Below are 19,440 nucleotides of genomic sequence, written 5' to 3' on the forward strand. Positions count from 1 at the left end.
TATACAAGTTCTTGATCATAAAACACAAGCAACCAAACAACAATCACCTAGGAACCTCAATGGTGTGTGTTTTATATGCTTGAAAAACTAAACACTTGGTTAAATGTCTCTGTTTGTTGTCTTTAGGACAGTGTAATTTCTACTGGGTTCAAAGCTTGCAAACATTACTGTAGAATTTCCTAGTGTTGAAAGCTAATTTTTGAAACAGCCTTGACAGTCAGTTCTGATTAAACTTTCCTGATTTTATGTTGCTCAGACATGACTATGAATGAATTAATGCCACATGAAGGCCAAAAAGCAATGGTAAATGCTCAGAAGATTTATATGATTATAAAAGCCCATAGCAATCTTTAAAGGGTCTGAAAAGATGGTGTGGGAAAGCAGATACTCCAGAATGGAGTTTGTTCAGTTACAGAACAGTCCTTGGGGCTACCATTTTTCTCTGCAGAGCCTGACCATCTAAGGCTCGAGATGCAGTAGGAATGCTGCATATCCTCAAGCCACCTTGGCTAGACAATCATCTTAGTGATCTCTTTGAATCTTCTGAAGTTGCTCCACCCAAAGCTTACACCTGGAGGCATGTTCTTTGTCCTTCCTCTCTTTTTGCTCACAAAGCTTTGTATCCTGTAACACAGGTGACCATTTTCTGTTTATCTGTTTGTTCTTACTGCCAAGAAGTAAACTCCCTTTTAGCAGGGTACTGTGCCTGTGTATCTCCACTGATCTTGCTGTTTATCTGCTATTATGCTATTAAACACTGCTATTATCCATTATGCAATAGTTCAGAATAGAAGGAAGTTTCTCTCTCTAGCAGGCATAGGGTCTGTTAAACACCCAAGGAAGTACTAAAGATTCTTGCTGCATCCAGTCACCATTCTATCCATCATTCTCTCACTCCTTCACTTCAAACAGTAAGAGGAAGATGGAGAGTGCTGCCAAATATTACATTTTAAGGGAAACCAGAAGAACCTGCATGCACAACCAGTATTTTCTTAGCTTGGAGGCTATGTCTCTTACACACCAGGGCAATTCCTAAATCTTAACAATACATTTCCTATGTGATGGGGAAAAGATATGCATATTTATTATTGAGAAGATCTTTTTTCTCAGGTTATCATTATGGCATCTGGACTTTTGAGTACAACACTCAATTCCCCCACAAGCCCTTTGGAAAAAGAGACATAAACCAGGACACGGGAAAGATACAAACAACACCGCAAATCTGCCACCACTCTTGACTAGATACATAAAACAAGCACTGTAAACACCCTTCCCACATTTTAAACTGTAAGAACATATCCTAAAATAGCAATCTAAGACAGTGATGAAAATGTATTGTTCTGGTACCTGACAAAAGATGTGTAAATACCCTTTAACACAGTCATATGTGAAAAGCTCTAAATACTGTCTATTCTTCTTACCTCCATAAACCTCTGACGTAGAGGCCAGCAGCAGCCGTGCTCCAACACGTTTAGCTAAACCTGGATTTTAGGCAATGGGTAAAGAAGAACATAATTACAGCAAGTGCAAGAATCTTTTATTCATGCTAGCTGCTTTAGTGTGATCCTTTTTTACATATTTTTAAAGAGAATTAGGTTTTTCTAACTAGGCAAATTTAGCTGTAAATCACATCCATAGCTCCCACTTCCAAACTAGAAAATTAAACAAACAGCAGAGCAGCACCTGCATGTGATGTGTTTGCTTCTAGGACTAGCAGTTGCACTGAATCAAGATCAAAGAACTTAATCTATTACAATCTAAATAAAGGCCAAGGAAATCAGGATCTTGAAACAGCATAGTATATTATGATTAACAAATCCTTCTTTACATAGATTAAAGACAAGCTATGCAAAGAAACTTATACAACATAACATGTTACAGGACAAAAATCGATCTTTTCTCCTTTATTATGCCTTTTTGAACTGCTTGGATGATCCTACCCATCACTTGAGATTATCCTGCATTTCATTTCAGTGGCTTTCTGGTCTTCAAGTTGGCATGGCAAATCAAATGAATCTCTCACCTGTGCCATTCTCAGCTTCTGAATCACTTGATTCTCTAACTGTACTCTATACAGTATCACTCAAATAAGAAACTCAGCTATACTCGTGCCCAGGAGTTCTTCAGACTCATAACAATTCTTAGGATCACTGACACTCAGATCACTCTGTATCATACCAAATGGCACAAAGATGGGAGGAAAAAGTAGCGAAAGCTTGAGGTTGTCTTTTCACAGACCCATTCCCAGCATCAAAACTAACAGGCAAAGCTGAAAACATTGCATTACAATTACATGTCATTACAAGTATGAAGTTAGACACTGAACACTCTCTCAGAATTTACTAGCCAAAGCATGCACAAGAGGTTGCAGTACTCCTGATATCTGGAGTTTAATCCAGTGCAGTTCCAACTACTAGTACAATGTTTGCTGAGGTGGAAAGAAACACTCACTTATGGTAATTGTGGGAATATTCCACAGCCACCAAAGTGAAAACTGCAGTCATGAACACAACTGTGCTATAAAAATCCCATGCTCTTATTTGTCCCTGTGACTTCTGTAATTACTGGACACTCCATACCCACATTAAAGACACAAAGTTCTTGTGCTTTGACAGCCATGTTGGCAGTGTTCCTTTGGAGATATATTTAAAGGAAAAGGACAAAAATCCTCAAAGAAGGTAAAAGTATTCCCAACCTTATCTTGCTTAAAGAAACACCTTTTTAAAATATACAACTCATTGGCTTCCTCCTCCCCTCTCCCCAGCATCTCTGTCAGGATTATATGATGTCTAACCAAGTTAAGTAATAAAAAATTCCACTTACCCAGCATGTTTAATGTCCCAATAGTGTTGGTCTTCAATGTTTTTATAGGATTATACATGTAATTTGGAGGAGAAGCAGGAGATGCTAGATGATAGATCTGGTCCACTACAGAAAAATGGAGGGGACAGCATTGTAATTTTCCCACATAAGATATTAAATGAGAAAGCATTAAAGTTAAGAAAAAAGTACTCATTTGTGCACTCCTAGTGCTGGAAGCCAGCACTGTATTGCTACCTACAGACAATATCTACACAAACCTGTTGTAACTCTAAGAAAAACTTGATTTTTAGTAAAACAAAACCTAGAGCATAATGTAACATATCAACAACTGTTGATATGGATATAAATGTCTGTGTTGGTGTTCACACTTTTCCACTTATAAAAAACGTAGCTGAGTACTTCAGTATTTACAGCCTTCTGTTACCCTCAAATTCTTAAGTGGCTACAAGCTTCAGAGTATTTTTCTAAAATAGACTGTAAACCAGAAATGGTAGAACTTTTTTCAGTATGAGGAGAAACTTTCTGGGAAAATTAAACACTGTATTTTTATTTTGAGGGCATCTGTCAATGAAACATTAATCAGCTTTGTATAATTTATATATTAAGTATATATGGCAAGACACAAACATGCAACTTTTGTCCTTTTTTTTCCTGTTACTTTTGTTATATATACACAATGCTTTGGATAAAACAGTATTTTAACTTTAATAAAAGAAACCAAACACACAAATCAAAACCCAATACAGAGATTTCAACGCACTCTTCCACCCCCTGCTACGAAATACAATTAACCAAAGAACTAGTCAAAAGTCATTGTCTGAGATGAGTGAAAGTTGGACCTACTAGAAACAAAAGACTGTTGGAAACAAATTTGTTAAATTATAATAAAAACAAAGCAATGAAAACTGGATTCATTTTCACAGACAGTATCTGATACCAAAAAGCTGAACCTGCAAGCCTTTCATAACATAGACTGTTGTAAATGTGCAAATGTCGTTCTGTCTTCTATGTAACTTCAATCACAGCAAGCAATAGCAAATCACAGCATTAAAAAAGAATCTGTACTTTGACCACATATTGATTTTTCTTAGCCTTCTGTTGGGGGCTCTTAATTTCAGAGTATCTGTGACATAATGAACTTTTTCCTCCAGTTAAATTACTTTTCCTACTTACAACAGGGTAGAAACACCCTCGACTTTCAAATTAAATAAAAAAAAAACCCATACCAAATCAAACCAAAAATTTTCTTTTTCTTCTTCTTCTTTGACTACAACTACACTTGCTTGAACAGCACAAGCTGTATATTAGTTACATCTAGTAGGAAAAGAAAAAAAAATTTAGAAATGGTTTGAATTAGAAGAGACCTTAAGATCATCCAGATCCCACCACACATTCCACTAGACCAGGCTGATCCAGGCCTCATCCAGCCTGGACTTGAACACTTTCAGGGATCAGGCATCCACAGCTTCTCCAGGTAACTTGTTTCACTGCCTCAGCACCCTCACAGTAGAGATTCTGTTTACTCTCTCTAATCTTAGTCTACCTTCTTACAGTTTAAAGCCATCTCTCCTTGTCCTATCACTATATGAAAAAACAGAGTATCAACTATGAGGTTATCACCTTTCAACTAGCTGAAAACACTGAAATATTACAAAAATGTGTCTCCTGCTGAAGATTTCCTTTCCATTCTCAAATTTCATTTGACAAAGTAAGTACTCAAACCTTTGCTTTCTGACCTCTACTATATATATACACACATAAAAGCAGACTAGTAGGGCAAGAGCATACAGAGGGCAAGAGCATACGTAAGTGGCTTGAATTACCCACATGAAAGACATCCCTTACTTTTCAAGTCTATTGAGCAACAGAAAAATGAAAAGTAGGTAAGTCTTCAAAGCACAAGCACCTCATTCTTATTCAACATTACATTCTTTTTAAAACATTAAATATATTACATTCTTTTTAAGATAAGCACATGTTCTGGTAATAATGCTTTAAAAATACCAGCAATATTGGCATGGTAAAACATTCAACTTTCTTTCTGAATCCCTAATGAAGTGTGCTTGTATATGTCAGGTTTTTCTAGATTAACTGTTGTGTCTGTTGTCTACTGGGTAAGCTCAGCTCCTGACTTCTATGTAACATAGCTTGGATAGGCACATTGGATTGTTTGGAGGAAGCATTTCAAAGTTTACCCCATACTGCAGCCCTGCATTGTCACTGCAACAGAAGAAATCCTGCAAAATCATTTAATTCACTGATTAAACTCACAATGTTAAGTGACCAAAATAAGGAGAAATTATTTCAAGCCATACCTCACCCCAGAGAACAATTAACTATCAACATAAACATAACATGAGCTCCTAAGGCAAATTTAATGACTGTTGCTGCAAGTTTTACTGTCTTGACAGAGTAATGATATTTGACAGTATGCTCATGCAGATGCCACAAAATATATCTACTTATATGTTGCCACGCTCTCTTTGGTCTGCAGCTGTTTATCTCTAGAGCAGAGATGAAGCTTCAGCTGCCTAGAAGATGCCAAAACAGCTCAGAATGCTACAGAGAAACAGTTTTGGCAGATGTGTAATGTTGTTGAATATTTTTTCTCACATAAAAAGGTGCAGAGAAGTAAAATTTCATGTAGCAGGTTCTCTGCTATTTGTTCTTGAATGATCAGGAAATAGTCCATCCAACCACTATCAACTCTGGTGCAGCATCAAGAGAGAGTTTGTCACACAAGGCATCTGTTATAGCAAACCAAAGACAACCTGATGCAGCAAGAGCTGGTGGAACAAAGTTCCCAGCTCAGGCTCAATTCCAAGCCCTACCTGCACTGCTAATACAACTGAAAAGTTTAAGAGTCTGTCTGCAACATGAAGGAAGTTAATTGTTCTCTGCATGGTGTGACATGGAATAACTACTCCTTACTTTGGTCATTGTGACACTGTAAGCTTAAGCAGTGAATAAAACTGAAATCAATTTTTGTGCTGGGGAAATAAAGCAAAAATGTAGCATGGGATAAACTTAAACCGGTTTGTCGAACTCCAACACACTTGCTACAGATGAGCTCTAAACATGAATAAAATACATGACTGCCTCAAGTTTTGCTTTAAGTATCCCCTTCCCATAGCATGCTACTGTCATAAAACCAAAGACAAGGGGTAAACTGGAAGCTGGCAAAAGGAATGCTCCATAAAGATGCTGACTGATGCTTGCAAGCAGCAGGTAACTCAAGCACAGTGGTGCAGAAAAATTAACAAAGCAATTGCTGAAGTCACCTACAGCAAATTCAAAGCTGAACTCTGACCTGAGTTTTATGCTGTTTCTTATACCTATTCCTTCACAACCCTTTCTAAATCAGATTTTTGACAAGCTGTGGTGGAATTTTTGGAAAGAGAAAATGTCACTTCAAAAGCATTTTGGTCTGTCAGTAATTTACTGCCCAATCCCAATCTGTCAAAGTAGAAATGAACTCTTTACTGCCTGCCTCTTCACCCACTTAATTTTGTTTTGTGGTTTCTTTAATTTTTGGGTATTTTTAATACTACTAATTTTTAACACACAGCAGCTAGTATAGGAATGGTTCCTTTAATGGCATGTGGCAATTCAGATACAGAAGGTCAAAAACTTACCATACCTTTTGTTCCACAAGGATACAGCTAGGCCTGTGATTATCCAAGTGGTCACAGAACTGTTAGCCGGAAACAAATGCATATAAAATACAAAACCCCCAAAACTCCTTAAAATATTCAAGTTTATTTACTTATTTTTAAACATGAAACTAAGTGTAAAAAACAGTGCAAAAGAAAGATAGAAGGCAAGAAAGCACTCTGCTTCTTTTTGTCCTTCATTCTTCCTTTGTCTCCCAGCTAGCACTTCTTTTAAATGAAACAAAGAGAAGAAGCTGGTGGAAAAACAAGGTTTTCCTTGCCAGATGTACAGTCTTGCCTGTCTCATTTGCCTCACTGTACTTTTCCCCTGTGCATAAAGACAAAAATCAACCCCTGTATGGAGCAGGTTCAGCAAGAGCAGAACTGGCAGAGAGATGAAAGATGGGGAATTTGCCAAGTGTCAGATGGCCATCTTCTGGATCAGAAGGACAGGCAATCAGACAGCTACAGGACCTCTGCCTCTTGCCTGGGAAGGAAGATTCCGTATATCAAGCCTCAGACCAATGAAAAAACATCACTGGTTTTCCAAATCATTTAGAGAAAGCTGGACACTTCAGTAGGGTGAAAAGTTTCTACCACAAACTTTTCATATTTGATCCATCAAGCTGACAACACTGAAATAAGAATAACTTTTTCTCATTCCACCTTTCCTCCAGAGTGCCAAGTCTGAAAAACGCTTTTTTTTTTACCCCTCAGAATTTCAGCAGGCCAGCTAGACAAAGCCATCTACCCAGCTTGGCTAACAACCTGGTGCATAGTAGCACAAAGTTAACAGCTATTTAAGATAGCAGGCAACTTAACCCCATTCCAGCCAGAGCTGTGGAAAGCTATCCAAGCTACAGCTCTTTAAAGGATTAACTGTTTCATATCAGGACAGTATCTGCTGAGGGACAGAAAGAAATGCATCTAGTAATTGACCTCCACAACTCTTTCTTGTTACACGAGGTAAAGAAAAGTTTTACAACATTTAATAGGCAGCCTTGAGCTAGCTTTGCAATAGTCATAGTGCACTTACTTGAAAATAATTATGTGAACAGTTGTGCAAAGTGTTACATTAAGGACCACAACATAAGAACAAATGGTAACAGTAAAATTCTGCAAGTTTTGTATGTAACACAGTTGGAAGACTAGAACTTGGTTAACTGTGAAGACAGCAGCAAGTAGTTTACCAAGCACAGGATCATAGACTACTGATAAAGAAACATTAAACAGATTTGTCATGCTACAATTTTATTGAAAAAAAAAGTCAAAAAATAAAATTAATTTCAAAATAGCACAGACACACAAGCTGGCATAAACATTCAAAGCAGGTACACAGGTACATTGTGGCAAATATAGAAGCCTGTGCTCAATATAAAGTTTAAGTAACATATTGCAAGATAAACAGCAACTAATATTTGCCAATTATGTCCTCCTCTATGTGAAAAGCTAAAAAAAAATGCTAAAATTTAGCATACATGGAATCTGCAATACCTAAATTTGGACGCAAACATTCAATCATGTGTTTTCCTTAATGTTAAAAAAGAATGATAAATAAAACTATTTTTCTTAGGGTGACTAGGACACAATACTCCATAAAAATCTAAAATACTACCATAAAAATACTTCCCTTCATATCATCTGTATTTTCTAGCCTTAATACTGCGTATGTTCTTCATGCTTCCTAAGTGAATGGTAAGGGAGAAATCTACCACCTTTCCTATGACAGGAAATTACCTTCATCTTCAATTTCTGCCTTCAACACATGTCATGGTCCCAGAAAGGACTAAACGGGTCACTAAGTCCACTAAGCACCTCCATCCATCACTCTATTTGCTAGTCAGGAAGCCCTGGGCAGAAAAGCTTTGATCAGAAGCATACAAATAAGTTTCTACAGCTTGAATGTATGGACTTTTTTTGTAAAACAACCCAGCTGTGCCAATTGCATTACTGGAGGTCAGGCTAGAGAAGCTGACACAATGAAGTGAGACATTTCTATTGCTCTGAATTAGAAAGCACTACAGACACAAGTTCATTTATCTGATGCTAAACACGTTGTCTGTAATGTCAGGCAAACTGGAATAACTTCATAAAGATTTACCATATTTCTCATACTGGAGTAGTTTTGGAGAGCCTCATACCAGAGACCAAGATCAAGGCACCACTGCACCTGGCTCTGGACAAACAAAGCAGCATTTGTTACCCTTTGCCTTGCCACAGACTTTCCTGACCACACAACTTAAAACTAGAAATCTGGACATATTAGGCACAGAGAACGAAGACTAGGAAGGGAAAAACCTGGGATGGAAGTATTGAAGGAAAAAAAAAACCAGAACAAAAAAATCCAAACAAAACCCCCACAAAAACAAAACAAAACCCACAAAAAAGGTGCAATGTTTTAAAGACACTCCTTGTGTTTCTATTTGTATGTGCTTTAAATTACCTGTGAGAGGATTTGAAGAGGGAACAATTCTGGGATACTGTAGTAAAATGTTACCATCCTGATACCTGAAAGGCTGTTATTCACAAAAAGGCTACAGACTACTCTTTTGACCAATTTTGTGAGACTGTTTGTCTTAGCCTTAAAAATCAACTCAGACCTACAAGCCAGCAAAGTCCTTGAAAATAAAAGGGTTTTTAGTCCCAGTCAAGCAAATGATTTATTAAAATTCTACAAATACTGTTACTTTACCTACCTATATAACTAGCAACTACAACAGCTGCAAACTCTGAAAGCCAATACCCTCGTCACTATGTGTATCGCATGCTTACACCCTGTCTCTCAACTTGCAAAATGTGTTTTTATTATATTATATAATTTCAAAAGCTTTTTCAGTGGGAGTCAAAAGAGCAAAAACTACCTTTGTGTTCACAACAGTCACTGAAATTACAGCCAACATTTAAGAAATGTTTTTCCAGAAATTAGACAGCTGGCATGACACATTAAAACAGAACAACAAACCAAGAACAAAACTGAACAGTTTTAGCTAAATGAAGATCAGTTAATGTCACAACATAAGGCATAAAACAGTTTATCATTATGTGCCACTTACACTTTACTTCTCTCTCATTTTTTATTATATTACTTTGGTAGTGCACATGCACATATTTTAAATGAAAGTTTTTAAGCATCAGAGTGGAACTACTCTTCACTGCTCTGCCCTAAAACAGTTTGGGCAGCAGTTTCAGCTGCCATAGGCTGCAATTTTAGAAGTACCATACAGTATTTTTCAAAATATACAGTGCATCTTTTATTAGAGAAATCAGTTCAACTGACTCAACTGTTTCCACCGTTGACTGTAAATCTGTGGCATTTTCACACCTGTTTTTGTTTCAAATTTGTGAAAGGTGTGGTAAAAACAAAACAAAACAAAACAACACTACCAAGCAACCAGAAAGAAATGCAAGGCCGAAGTGAGTTCCTGTGAACTGTGAAACAGTTCAGCTGAGGACATATTTCAGATACAGGAGATAGCTGGGTTTAAAGGAAATGTGCACTTATCACTTTACAGAAGATTGTTTTAAGGCTTCCAAAAGTTGCTGAGGAAGCAGGAAGAAACTCCTGCAGGAAATGGATATGGGCTACATATAACCCTCTGATGTTTTCTTCCACGTTTATTCAACTGCTGTGTGTCCCTAAGGGTAGTTGAAAACCAGACCTCGAGACTGAAAACTGAGAGCAATTTTTCCTGTTTAGGGGTCCAGTTTGTGGAATGATCATGTACCATCTTATGACATCACCTTGAAAGTGGCTTGGTATTTAAGGTGCGTGTTTTTGGGGATTTAGTGGGGTATATGGGCTGTGTATTCGTGTTTTTTAAATTTGTTTCCATGCATCTGTGGTTTTAGGTTGGGGTTCTTTTTTGTTTGGTTGTTTTGCTGTGGGTTTGGGGTTTTTTTACACATATATTCAAGTACAACAATATTTCACGGTGGAAATACAGACTTTGGTGGCTGGAAGTGATACAAAAACAAACTCTTTTTACTACAAACACAGAGTCAACTCTAATGCAAAGGTGAGTATCAACAAGACAGTATTAATGCTTATGTCACTATGTAAACCAAGTACATTACTAATAACATAAATTTATTTAATGTTGCCGACTGCCCAGTTCCCGGCAGGGGTCTTCTGGGTGCCGCGACCTTCCCAAGTGAGTCGCCCCATGAGAGACGGCCTCAACCCAGGTGGCACAGGCACTCCTCTAGAGTGATCAGCTCTTTTGTGAGATCACAGAAGCGATCAAGCCTGTCAACTCTCGTCAGGCTGTGGCTGCCAAAGCAGCTTTCTTCCAGGCAGGGGTTTACGCGGGTGGCGCAGGAGAAATCACAGGAGCCGGGGGTCTTCTTCAGGAGCCTTCTTTATTCTCCGACGACTCTCCGAGGAATGGCCCCAAAGGTCTCGGGAGCCAGATTTTTATTCTTAACTCAGGGGCTGGGGTTTACTAAAGCAACCAATAGTGGCGTGGATTGAAAAGTTAGCCAATCGGAGAAGGGATCAAAAAGAACCAATCAGGGGTAAGGTAATTAACATATCAGGAAGTAACTTTAACTGCCAACTTCAAATAACAAGGGGTTAGACAACTAGGTTAGGGAAATTCAAGGGCTAGACACCCTCCATGGGAGAGCCGGGAGCGTTGCTCCCTCTGCATAGTCTTTGGGGGCCTCCACAATTTAATACAGAACTTCCTTTGGCATTTTATCTATTACCCTCAAGTGGGTAATACAGTAATACCAAATGAAGCATTAATTCTCATTTGTTTTCCAATTAACATGTGTGTGTTTTTACATTATGGTTTGTAAGAACATGAGCGACACTGCTCTCAAGTGACTATCTTGCGGCATTTGGAATCTTGATGAATGTAGAGAATGAGGCAGAAAATAAGTAAAGTTGGATTTCTATTTTTTTTCATGATAATACGAAGAAGAGTGTTAATAGATTATTTTTCTTTCCAGACTAGCCTTCAGAAAAAAAACTTGCCTTCCTGTATCAAAAAAATTCCCATTTAATAGTGTATTAAAGCATATGTGAGGGTCAGACTGAAATGAAAATATCTTTAAAAACACAGAACTGAACTATAATAGGAAAAAAGGGTTAATATAGCTACCTCATACTTTTTTTACTATTTTTCATCTTTCAAGATTCATGAATTACTTTCATTCCATTAAAGAATTCAAAATCCTTTTTCTTCTGCTTGAAAAAAACACGAAGTGAAAACTTGTGCATTTCCCATTGACATTTCCAAATGCTAAAGTAAATAAAATCCTAGTAGAGGAGAAAGACACTCAGCACTAGAGATAACTACAGTTGTCACAGGGTTAAAAAATCAATTTTGTGTTTTTGTGATTTATTATTGTCTCTGGCCAACCTAGATCAAGATCCAAGAATGCCGAGTCCCACCTCGTGTCACGGATCAAAGAAAATGACACAGCCAAGGCAGATTGTGCGTAGGCATCACTGTGAAGCTGAAAGCTATGGATCTTGAGACTAAATTCACTTTTCCATATCCAAAGCGAAAGCACTGATCTTTCTAGACCAAAAATGAGGTCTCTCAGAAATAAAGCACTGATTATCCTCTCCGGAACTGAACTGTCAAACAACCTTATATAACCTGGTTTAAACAGGACAGCAAATACAGAGAAAATTTTCAGACACAAATCTACTTTTTATCATGACAGCACATTCATTCCAACTTCTATTTACAAGTAAAAGGGAGAAACTGGGACTAAGAAAAGAAGTATCTGATCTATATGCTGACTTGCTGATTTTTTACAAAAACTATCACCCAGTGCCTCACTGGACTATAAACTCTGCAATGAAATAAAATTTTACCAAGTTCTTAGCGTATAAAAGTTTATTTTATTTCAACACTTAGCCTCTATTTATTCTGTTGGAAGATGAAAAGACATTCAATAAACTACCCACTGAATAACATGTAATAATTAGCTGTCAGTACTAAATACGGAATTGATGTCTTAATTACAGAGGCCATAGGAAAGGTAGCTGAAGGCTCTCAGAATTCCCATTCATTAGTGCCTAGTTAGCTGGGCAACAATATTAGCAACTATGGTAATTCTCTGAGAAAGTCTCAAGTGTAATCAGTCAGAAAGAAGGTAATGCATGGAAAAGATCAGAAAAGCTGACAAATTGATCTGGCTGAGGTATGAGCTACCAGCACCTGCAGTGAGTTAATAAGATCCTTGTTCCATTATCCTGTCAGTGGAAGCAGAAGTTTGAAGTAAAATATCAGGCAGTAACTGAACTAGTGCATTGTTAGAACACAGCAAAAGCACGTTTTTTGCTGGACTGTTTCAGTAGTGTTGCCAGGAATTCATCACAAGCAATAATACAAGAGTTGTAATTACTAGCGATATTTCCTATGAAATTCCATCCACTAGAATTCAGCATGAATTAAAAAAGAAGAAACCACTCAGTCATTTCTTTCTTAAAATGAACAAGTACATTGCTACAGAGTTTTAAAATAATGAAGCACACCCACTAGAACGGCAGTGTAATTTGAGTAATGCTTTCACTGACTCATTATATGGTTAGAAACTCCCACAGAAATCTATAAATGCATGTCCCTCTCAAATACAACCATGTTAATGGTGCCTTAAAATCTGACTAATAGTTTGAGGTTTATGATAGGTTTAGATGTTGAGCTACTGCTTTAAAGAAGAACATACTTTTGTTTGTTTGTTTGTTTGCTTGCTTCTTTCCTTAGGATTGGTGTATTTTTTTTTTGTTCTTCTGTTGAAAACTAGAGAAATTCAGCACTGCTGCTTTCTAACTCTTCAGGTTTTAGAATGCCTGTACATGAAGTAGGAGCAACGTTTTCTACACTTTTCAGTAGACACTGAAGGTAACTAAGGAAATTTAATTTCCTGTCAACTGACCATACACAGTTGCAGGATGCATGTCTAGTGTAACTGCAGCCCTCAATTAAACTTCAGTTCATGAAATATCTGGACCACAGACGGTGTGTGTGTAAGCCTGTGCAGGCACACAGGAAAGTGGGACAATGGATGGGACACACAGACGAACCCATTGCCATCTTGCCTTCTCACAAAATCAGAGATAACAGGATATTTTTAAGGTCTCTTTACTCCCATCCACACAGAAAACAACTGATTTCAAAGACAAAAGTGCTCTGAACCTCTTACTCCATACTGCTCACAGAAAACAGCCTAATAATAAACAAAGCATACAGATATTAGAGATCAACCCAGAACTCAGCATGTAAATTTCATTTCTTTACAGACACACACACTTAGAAGGCAGAAAAAAAGTGCAAATACCAAAGCAGAGACCACCTACCTTCAATGTACAGGGGCTCAACGACATCATGATTTATCAGTTCGAAGTTCTCATGACCAATCCAGTGCTCCACATTTCTTTTCCTGCCCGTAAAGAAGTTGTCCACAACTGTAACTTCATGGCCATCCATCATTAGTTTGTCAGTAAGATGAGAACCCACAAACCCTGCTCCTCCAGTTATCTGCGTTAGGACAGTTGGTATAAATTTCTTTTTCTTTTTACAGAAACACTAGACAATGTCTACAAACATAAAGACAGAACAGTAGGTTTCAGATCTTTGGTTACTCCAGGGAAAACAACTCCATTTCCATTTGTATTTTTTTCCCAAGATTTACAGCTTTTAAAATTTTGAGACGTACTTGACATGTTTCATCACTGTCAGGCTAGAAGGTCAGCTACCTATTCACATCAACAAATCCTCTTTTTCAGATTAGATTATTTTCTTTTCCTTCAAATTGGGTTGTGCTTTTTTTGTGACAGCAGTCTAAAAAGATGCAGAAAAGTAATAGGAGAAATTTCTGCAAATCCCGTTTCTCAGGGGAAAAAAAAAAAAGGTATGATGGAATGCCAGGCCAGGTCATTTCCACGTCAGATTTATCAAACACATCAAATCCAACTTCTGTCTGGTTTATGGAAGATATGCTGGGTGTTCTAAGTAAGTACTGTAAGTTTTCACCCACAAAGGAAGAAGAGAATTCTCTGGAGACCTTTTGTTTGAAATACCTGCTAAAACCAAAATAATTCTGTGTTTTAATGCAACCATAGCTCACATCATCCTGGCCTGAGGAGGTCACCTCAGTTGGATTAGATGATCTTTGCAGGTCCCTTACAATTGAAAAAAACTGTTCTACAGCATCAGCTCTGCATATAGCATTTGCCTGTCTTGAAACTTTTATGTTTTGCTGCAAAGAAGCAAGCAGAAATAAAATATTTAAAACCCTCTACTCCTGTTTCATTGAAGAAACATGAAAGTTCATTAATGTTTCCCTTTTCGCTCCACAGTCTTTAACAGTAAACAAGCAAACGAAAATCACTAATTCAAGTCAAGGAATTGAAGGAGTCAACACAATAAGCAGAACTGCAAGTTGTGTGACACATCCAGACCTACATACAGAAGCAATTTTTCTCTGCATTTATTTTCTCTGCAATATTTCTCTGCAATTATTTTCTGTGCATTTCATAAACTGTTTTCAAGAACCAAGACAAGACAGATCACAACACTCAAAACTTATAAAAGACCTGTGTGGTATCAGCTATGTAATATATCTGCATGGTCAAATTCACATTTTGAAAGTGATTCAGCTGTTAATGTCCATTCTTCAGCTGTAGTGACAACTAACTAAACAACGAAAGGATAAGGTGGAATCAAGCAGGAATCTAATGAATGGATTGTGTACTGCAATGACAAAGTGCTGTGTGGAAAAGGATGAGATGCCTGAAGTTCTTTTAGTTTGGGTTAGTCAAAGGCTAAACATTTTTCCTGCCCACTACTCTGCCATCCACTGTTTTAAAAAGCAAGATTAGCAGATTTCTTTTTAATACTAGAAAAAAAAAAAAGGAAAGAAAAATCTCCAAAGAATGAAAGGGAAAAAAAAACATACAAAACCTACATGTGTTTTCTTTTGTAAAAACTTGTATGTCCACTTCTTGTATTCTCATCCTTCTTTTTCTTATTAAAAATTCAGGGGCACCAGTGTGTCAAAACAACTGTAAGTAGCAGTTAATAAAAGAATCAATTAGTTCGTCTATTTAGTATTCTTATGAGTGTGTTAGGGCTTCTCTGTGGCAGATTCAACATCTTATTCAGTTCCCTGACAAACCTGAAGGAGAAACCGGATTTAGGAGAAATCCCCTCTGGAATAAAAGAAAGAATCTTGAGGCCCATGTTATGTTGCAACAGAGAGGAGGGAAGAGCAGGTCTCTGGCAGAATGCTGAGAATGAGGAAAGAAGACCAGTAGCTGAGGAAGAACAGCCCTTTGTCATGTGTCACCATTTACCAGAGGGCAAAAACCAAACCCATGCATGGCAAACCTAATGCCATGAGTTTATCCTAACTTGCAAGCAAGCTGCAACCTTGTTGAATGTTCCAAGAGTTTTGGCTTTGCTGTGGTAACCAGGACAGGACTTTTCTGTAGAAGAACTGAACCTACTCCTTCAAATGAGGCCCAAGGAAGTCACCTGCTGCTACTTTTATTTCCAAGATTCTAGAGAAGATAAACTCAATGTTTGCAATATGTGTCTTTAGTGCAGTAAAAAGAAGTGTCTTCTTCTCAATATTCCTTTTGAAGGAAAAAAAATAAATCACAAAGCAAACCAAAAAAAGGCAAAAAAGCATAAAAAATGAAGGAAAAAGGCACACACACAAAAAGAAGAAAAAAAAAAGCACAAAAAAAGGGGAAAAAAAAAGCACAAACCAATTCTGTCTGGAAAGAAGTTTCCAATTACCTTAAACCTACAAGTAGCTTTTATGATGAATCTAAGTTGGCTTTATTAACACATCACTTCCATGGGTATTAGACAAAGAACTTAAGAAATTATTGAAAAAGGAGTTGAATTTCCCCTGGAAAAGTAATAAAACTATGCAAATTATGTTTTTTATCATTACTTGAAGTAACATTAAAAAAAACGGTTTATCATTGAAGTTCTTTGTACAACCTTCCTGCAATTACTCATAAAAGCATCACTTCTAAATATCACTTCCTGCAAACCACAATGACATATTAATCTACATAATCATAAGTTGTACATGAATAATATCCATATCAGAACTGGAGTACCAGCACTTGGGTCTTAAAAAGGAATTCTTTATTAAGACAACATTAATGAAAATATTTAATTACTTAATAGTGCACGTGTGCTTGGTAATTTCAGCACCCTCTAAAAGGCACAAATATTACAGAGAACTATCTTCACTAGAGGCACTTAAAAGTTTGTCTATTTTTTACACATTTCTGCTGTCTCCAATCAGATCCAAAACATCTTATGCCCCATAAAGAAATTATATTCATTTATTTGTTTTCTGCTTTTATCAGTTTACTATATTCAATTCAGAAAAAAACCACCCAATAGACTGAACCAATGGTAACATTATCTTCCAAAATAACAGAATTCCTTCTCTTGCATATGAAAGCCTGTGGCCTAATCACTTCAGACAACTCAGGAAACAGATAAATCATGTACAACAAGTTGAGAGGATCTGTTTTCAATGAAAGTGACAGGATATCTGGTCTCAGCTGCGATACCACCACTAGAAATCATCTCCAAAGAGATGCCGTTTAATAAGACTGCTAGAACTGTTGTCTCGTCAGGACAGTGCTGTGGGGATCTCCAGGCTGGAGCTGGAGACTGCAGTCAGAATTACAGAAAAAAAAAGGTTAAATCAAATTAAGAATGCATTCTAGAAAAAGATGTAGTATTAACAAAATACAAAGCAAAAATACATGACCTAGCAAAATTCACTTGGCTGGCCAGTTCTTGAGAATTCTGAAGTGTCACGCAACATTTGTGGGAACTTCAGCTACTCAAAAGAACATGGATTATTTCCCCAGGATCATGACTACAACACAGTAACAAGAAAAAAACTGCCCACATGGGCAGGAGGCCTACAAATGCCATCCAAGTAGGCACAAAACTAGTCAGAACAGCCTGCTATTCCTTTTGGCCAGCTTTCTCTGTAGTCATTTAAACTCTACAAAATACACCGGGAACCAAAAAGCTATTCACCTCCAAGTCAGCTGAAAACACTCCTATTCCAACTACTTGCCATCTCTGTTGAAGCAACAGATTTCAACAAAATATCCAGTATTTTTCAGTGGCAAATTCTGGAAGTGAACATAAAGAGCTCCACAGCCTGTTAACAGCTTTCACTGACACTTTTGTTCTCACTTACACAGAAAACATGACATTAGGGTTATTTTATACCCTTGCAAACACACAAAGTACACAATTTAGGAATTTACAAAATTAAATCTCTCTCTATTTTCCTCAGTTTGTCTTCTCTATTCAACAGAGGCACTGGGAGTCTACAGGTCTCCCTCCTTCAGACTGTCATAAAAATGACAGAACACCATTGGCAGAACTAAACTAATTTGGTAACACTTCTTTGTGGAATTTTGCAAGAGCAATGAAGATTATTGCCTAACAACACAGTAAAATAATTTTATCTGCATCTTTTCAGTTTTTTTCCTTCAACATTTTGAAGTCAAAGCAAACAAAAGCACCAGCTAAGTTAGGCATGTTAGCAGGGGCTTCTTGTAGATTTCACTTTCAACTAGGGAAGCAGAAGTTCATACTCTATTTTATACATCTCAAGTAGCTATACTCTCTCTGCCTCAAAAACATGTGGACAGACAAACAGAAACAAGGAAAACTCTAGGCCACAGATAACTACAAAAGTGTTTACTGACAAAACTGGAAAGCTGATTTCCAGCATGATTCACTAAGCTTAAAAATGCTCTGGACAACTACTCGTCTTGACTTAACCTGCCATCCTCTTCCACCCTCAACTGCTTATGATGCTTCAAAATCAAAGAACCAACAGAGAAGATAGAGAGATGAACATTCCTTGCAGAGCAATGTCTCTTCTAGCCTTATGACTAGATTTTGCCTAGTTTGGTCACACAAGGCTCTTGTCAAGATGCGCTTAAAATTTTCCTAGTCTCTGCAAGTTTAAGCCACCTGGGAGCATGCACAAAGACTCTTTGGCAATGTGATCCTGAAAAGTAACAGGGAAAAGCAGCTTAGTTGGCAACTCAAACTTTAAAAGCACAGTCCAAGTGCCTTGTTCATATGCTGAGTTTGAGAACATCAACACAAATAAGTGAAGCAGCATCCTAAAACCTGTGCAACACACATGATATCCAAGGTAATTCACTTCAACCTTTCTCATGTCTTTAATCCTACAAAAGAGATTACATTCCACAGAGTTTTTTGGTATTTGCCCGAAACAACCTCTGAGTAAACGCAAACTTACCAGGATTCTTTTACGATCCTTTTCTGACAAAAATTTCACTGGTGGGTATTTCTGGGTGAAACTACAGAACATTTCAAAACAAAGAAGAAAACTAAGTAAGTTTCGGCCTAGTTTCTTTCACATACATCTTTGATATGTGAGAAACTACTCTGAAAACCTTCCATTCCTAAAGTTCTTCTAAGAGTATATTCAGTCCTGTATTCTAAAAAAGAATCTGGGTCAACACAAGACAATGCCTATGCATGGTAACATATCAAAATTCATCTGCAAAGAGTGCTTTTAAAATTTTTTGCCTGATTTTATATAATGAATCCTTTATATCCTTTATTATCCTTTTATATAATGAAACTTGACTTTCATCTTTTGAGAGCAGAACTAGTGACAGCCATGACATCAGAAGAGAATAAAACAATAAAACATGAGCAGTGACTGGACACCTTTTTGAAGTTTTAGAAGGTAAACAACCCTCTTAAAAAAAGCTCTGGAAAACAAAACAAATTTTGTTGACTTACCATATTGACTTCAAACACTTCTCCTTGAAGTTTCACATTGAAACTTACAACATAAAGTTTTAGTTCTCCTTCAAGTTTTACAAAAACCAATATAAAGTTTACAATCAGAATGTTGAAAAAACACATTTCAAGACATTTCAACAATTTCCACAAGAGAGCTTATT

At 37.2% G+C, this 19,440-nt stretch overlaps 1 protein-coding gene across 2 annotated transcripts in view; it reads right to left on the reverse strand.

Annotated features, from left to right (window-relative positions):
* UXS1 (UDP-glucuronate decarboxylase 1) overlaps positions 1 to 19,440 on the reverse strand; it is a 58,176-nt gene that overhangs the window by 18,307 nt on the left and 20,429 nt on the right. Inside the window, exons 5-8 of one of the 2 annotated variants that reach the window (XM_066313709.1) lie at positions 18,765 to 18,825; positions 13,792 to 13,972; positions 2,824 to 2,928; positions 1,422 to 1,481 (exon numbers count right to left, since the gene is read on the reverse strand). In XM_066313709.1, coding sequence (XP_066169806.1) covers positions 1,422 to 1,481; positions 2,824 to 2,928; positions 13,792 to 13,972; positions 18,765 to 18,825 — 407 coding nt within the window. The remainder of the gene's footprint in view (positions 1 to 1,421; positions 1,482 to 2,823; positions 2,929 to 13,791; positions 13,973 to 18,764; positions 18,826 to 19,440) is intronic. The other variant, XM_066313710.1, reaches the window with a different exon arrangement.

This window comes from Sylvia atricapilla, chromosome 2, assembly GCF_009819655.1.
Source record: "Sylvia atricapilla isolate bSylAtr1 chromosome 2, bSylAtr1.pri, whole genome shotgun sequence".
Taxonomy (NCBI): domain Eukaryota; kingdom Metazoa; phylum Chordata; class Aves; order Passeriformes; family Sylviidae; genus Sylvia; species Sylvia atricapilla.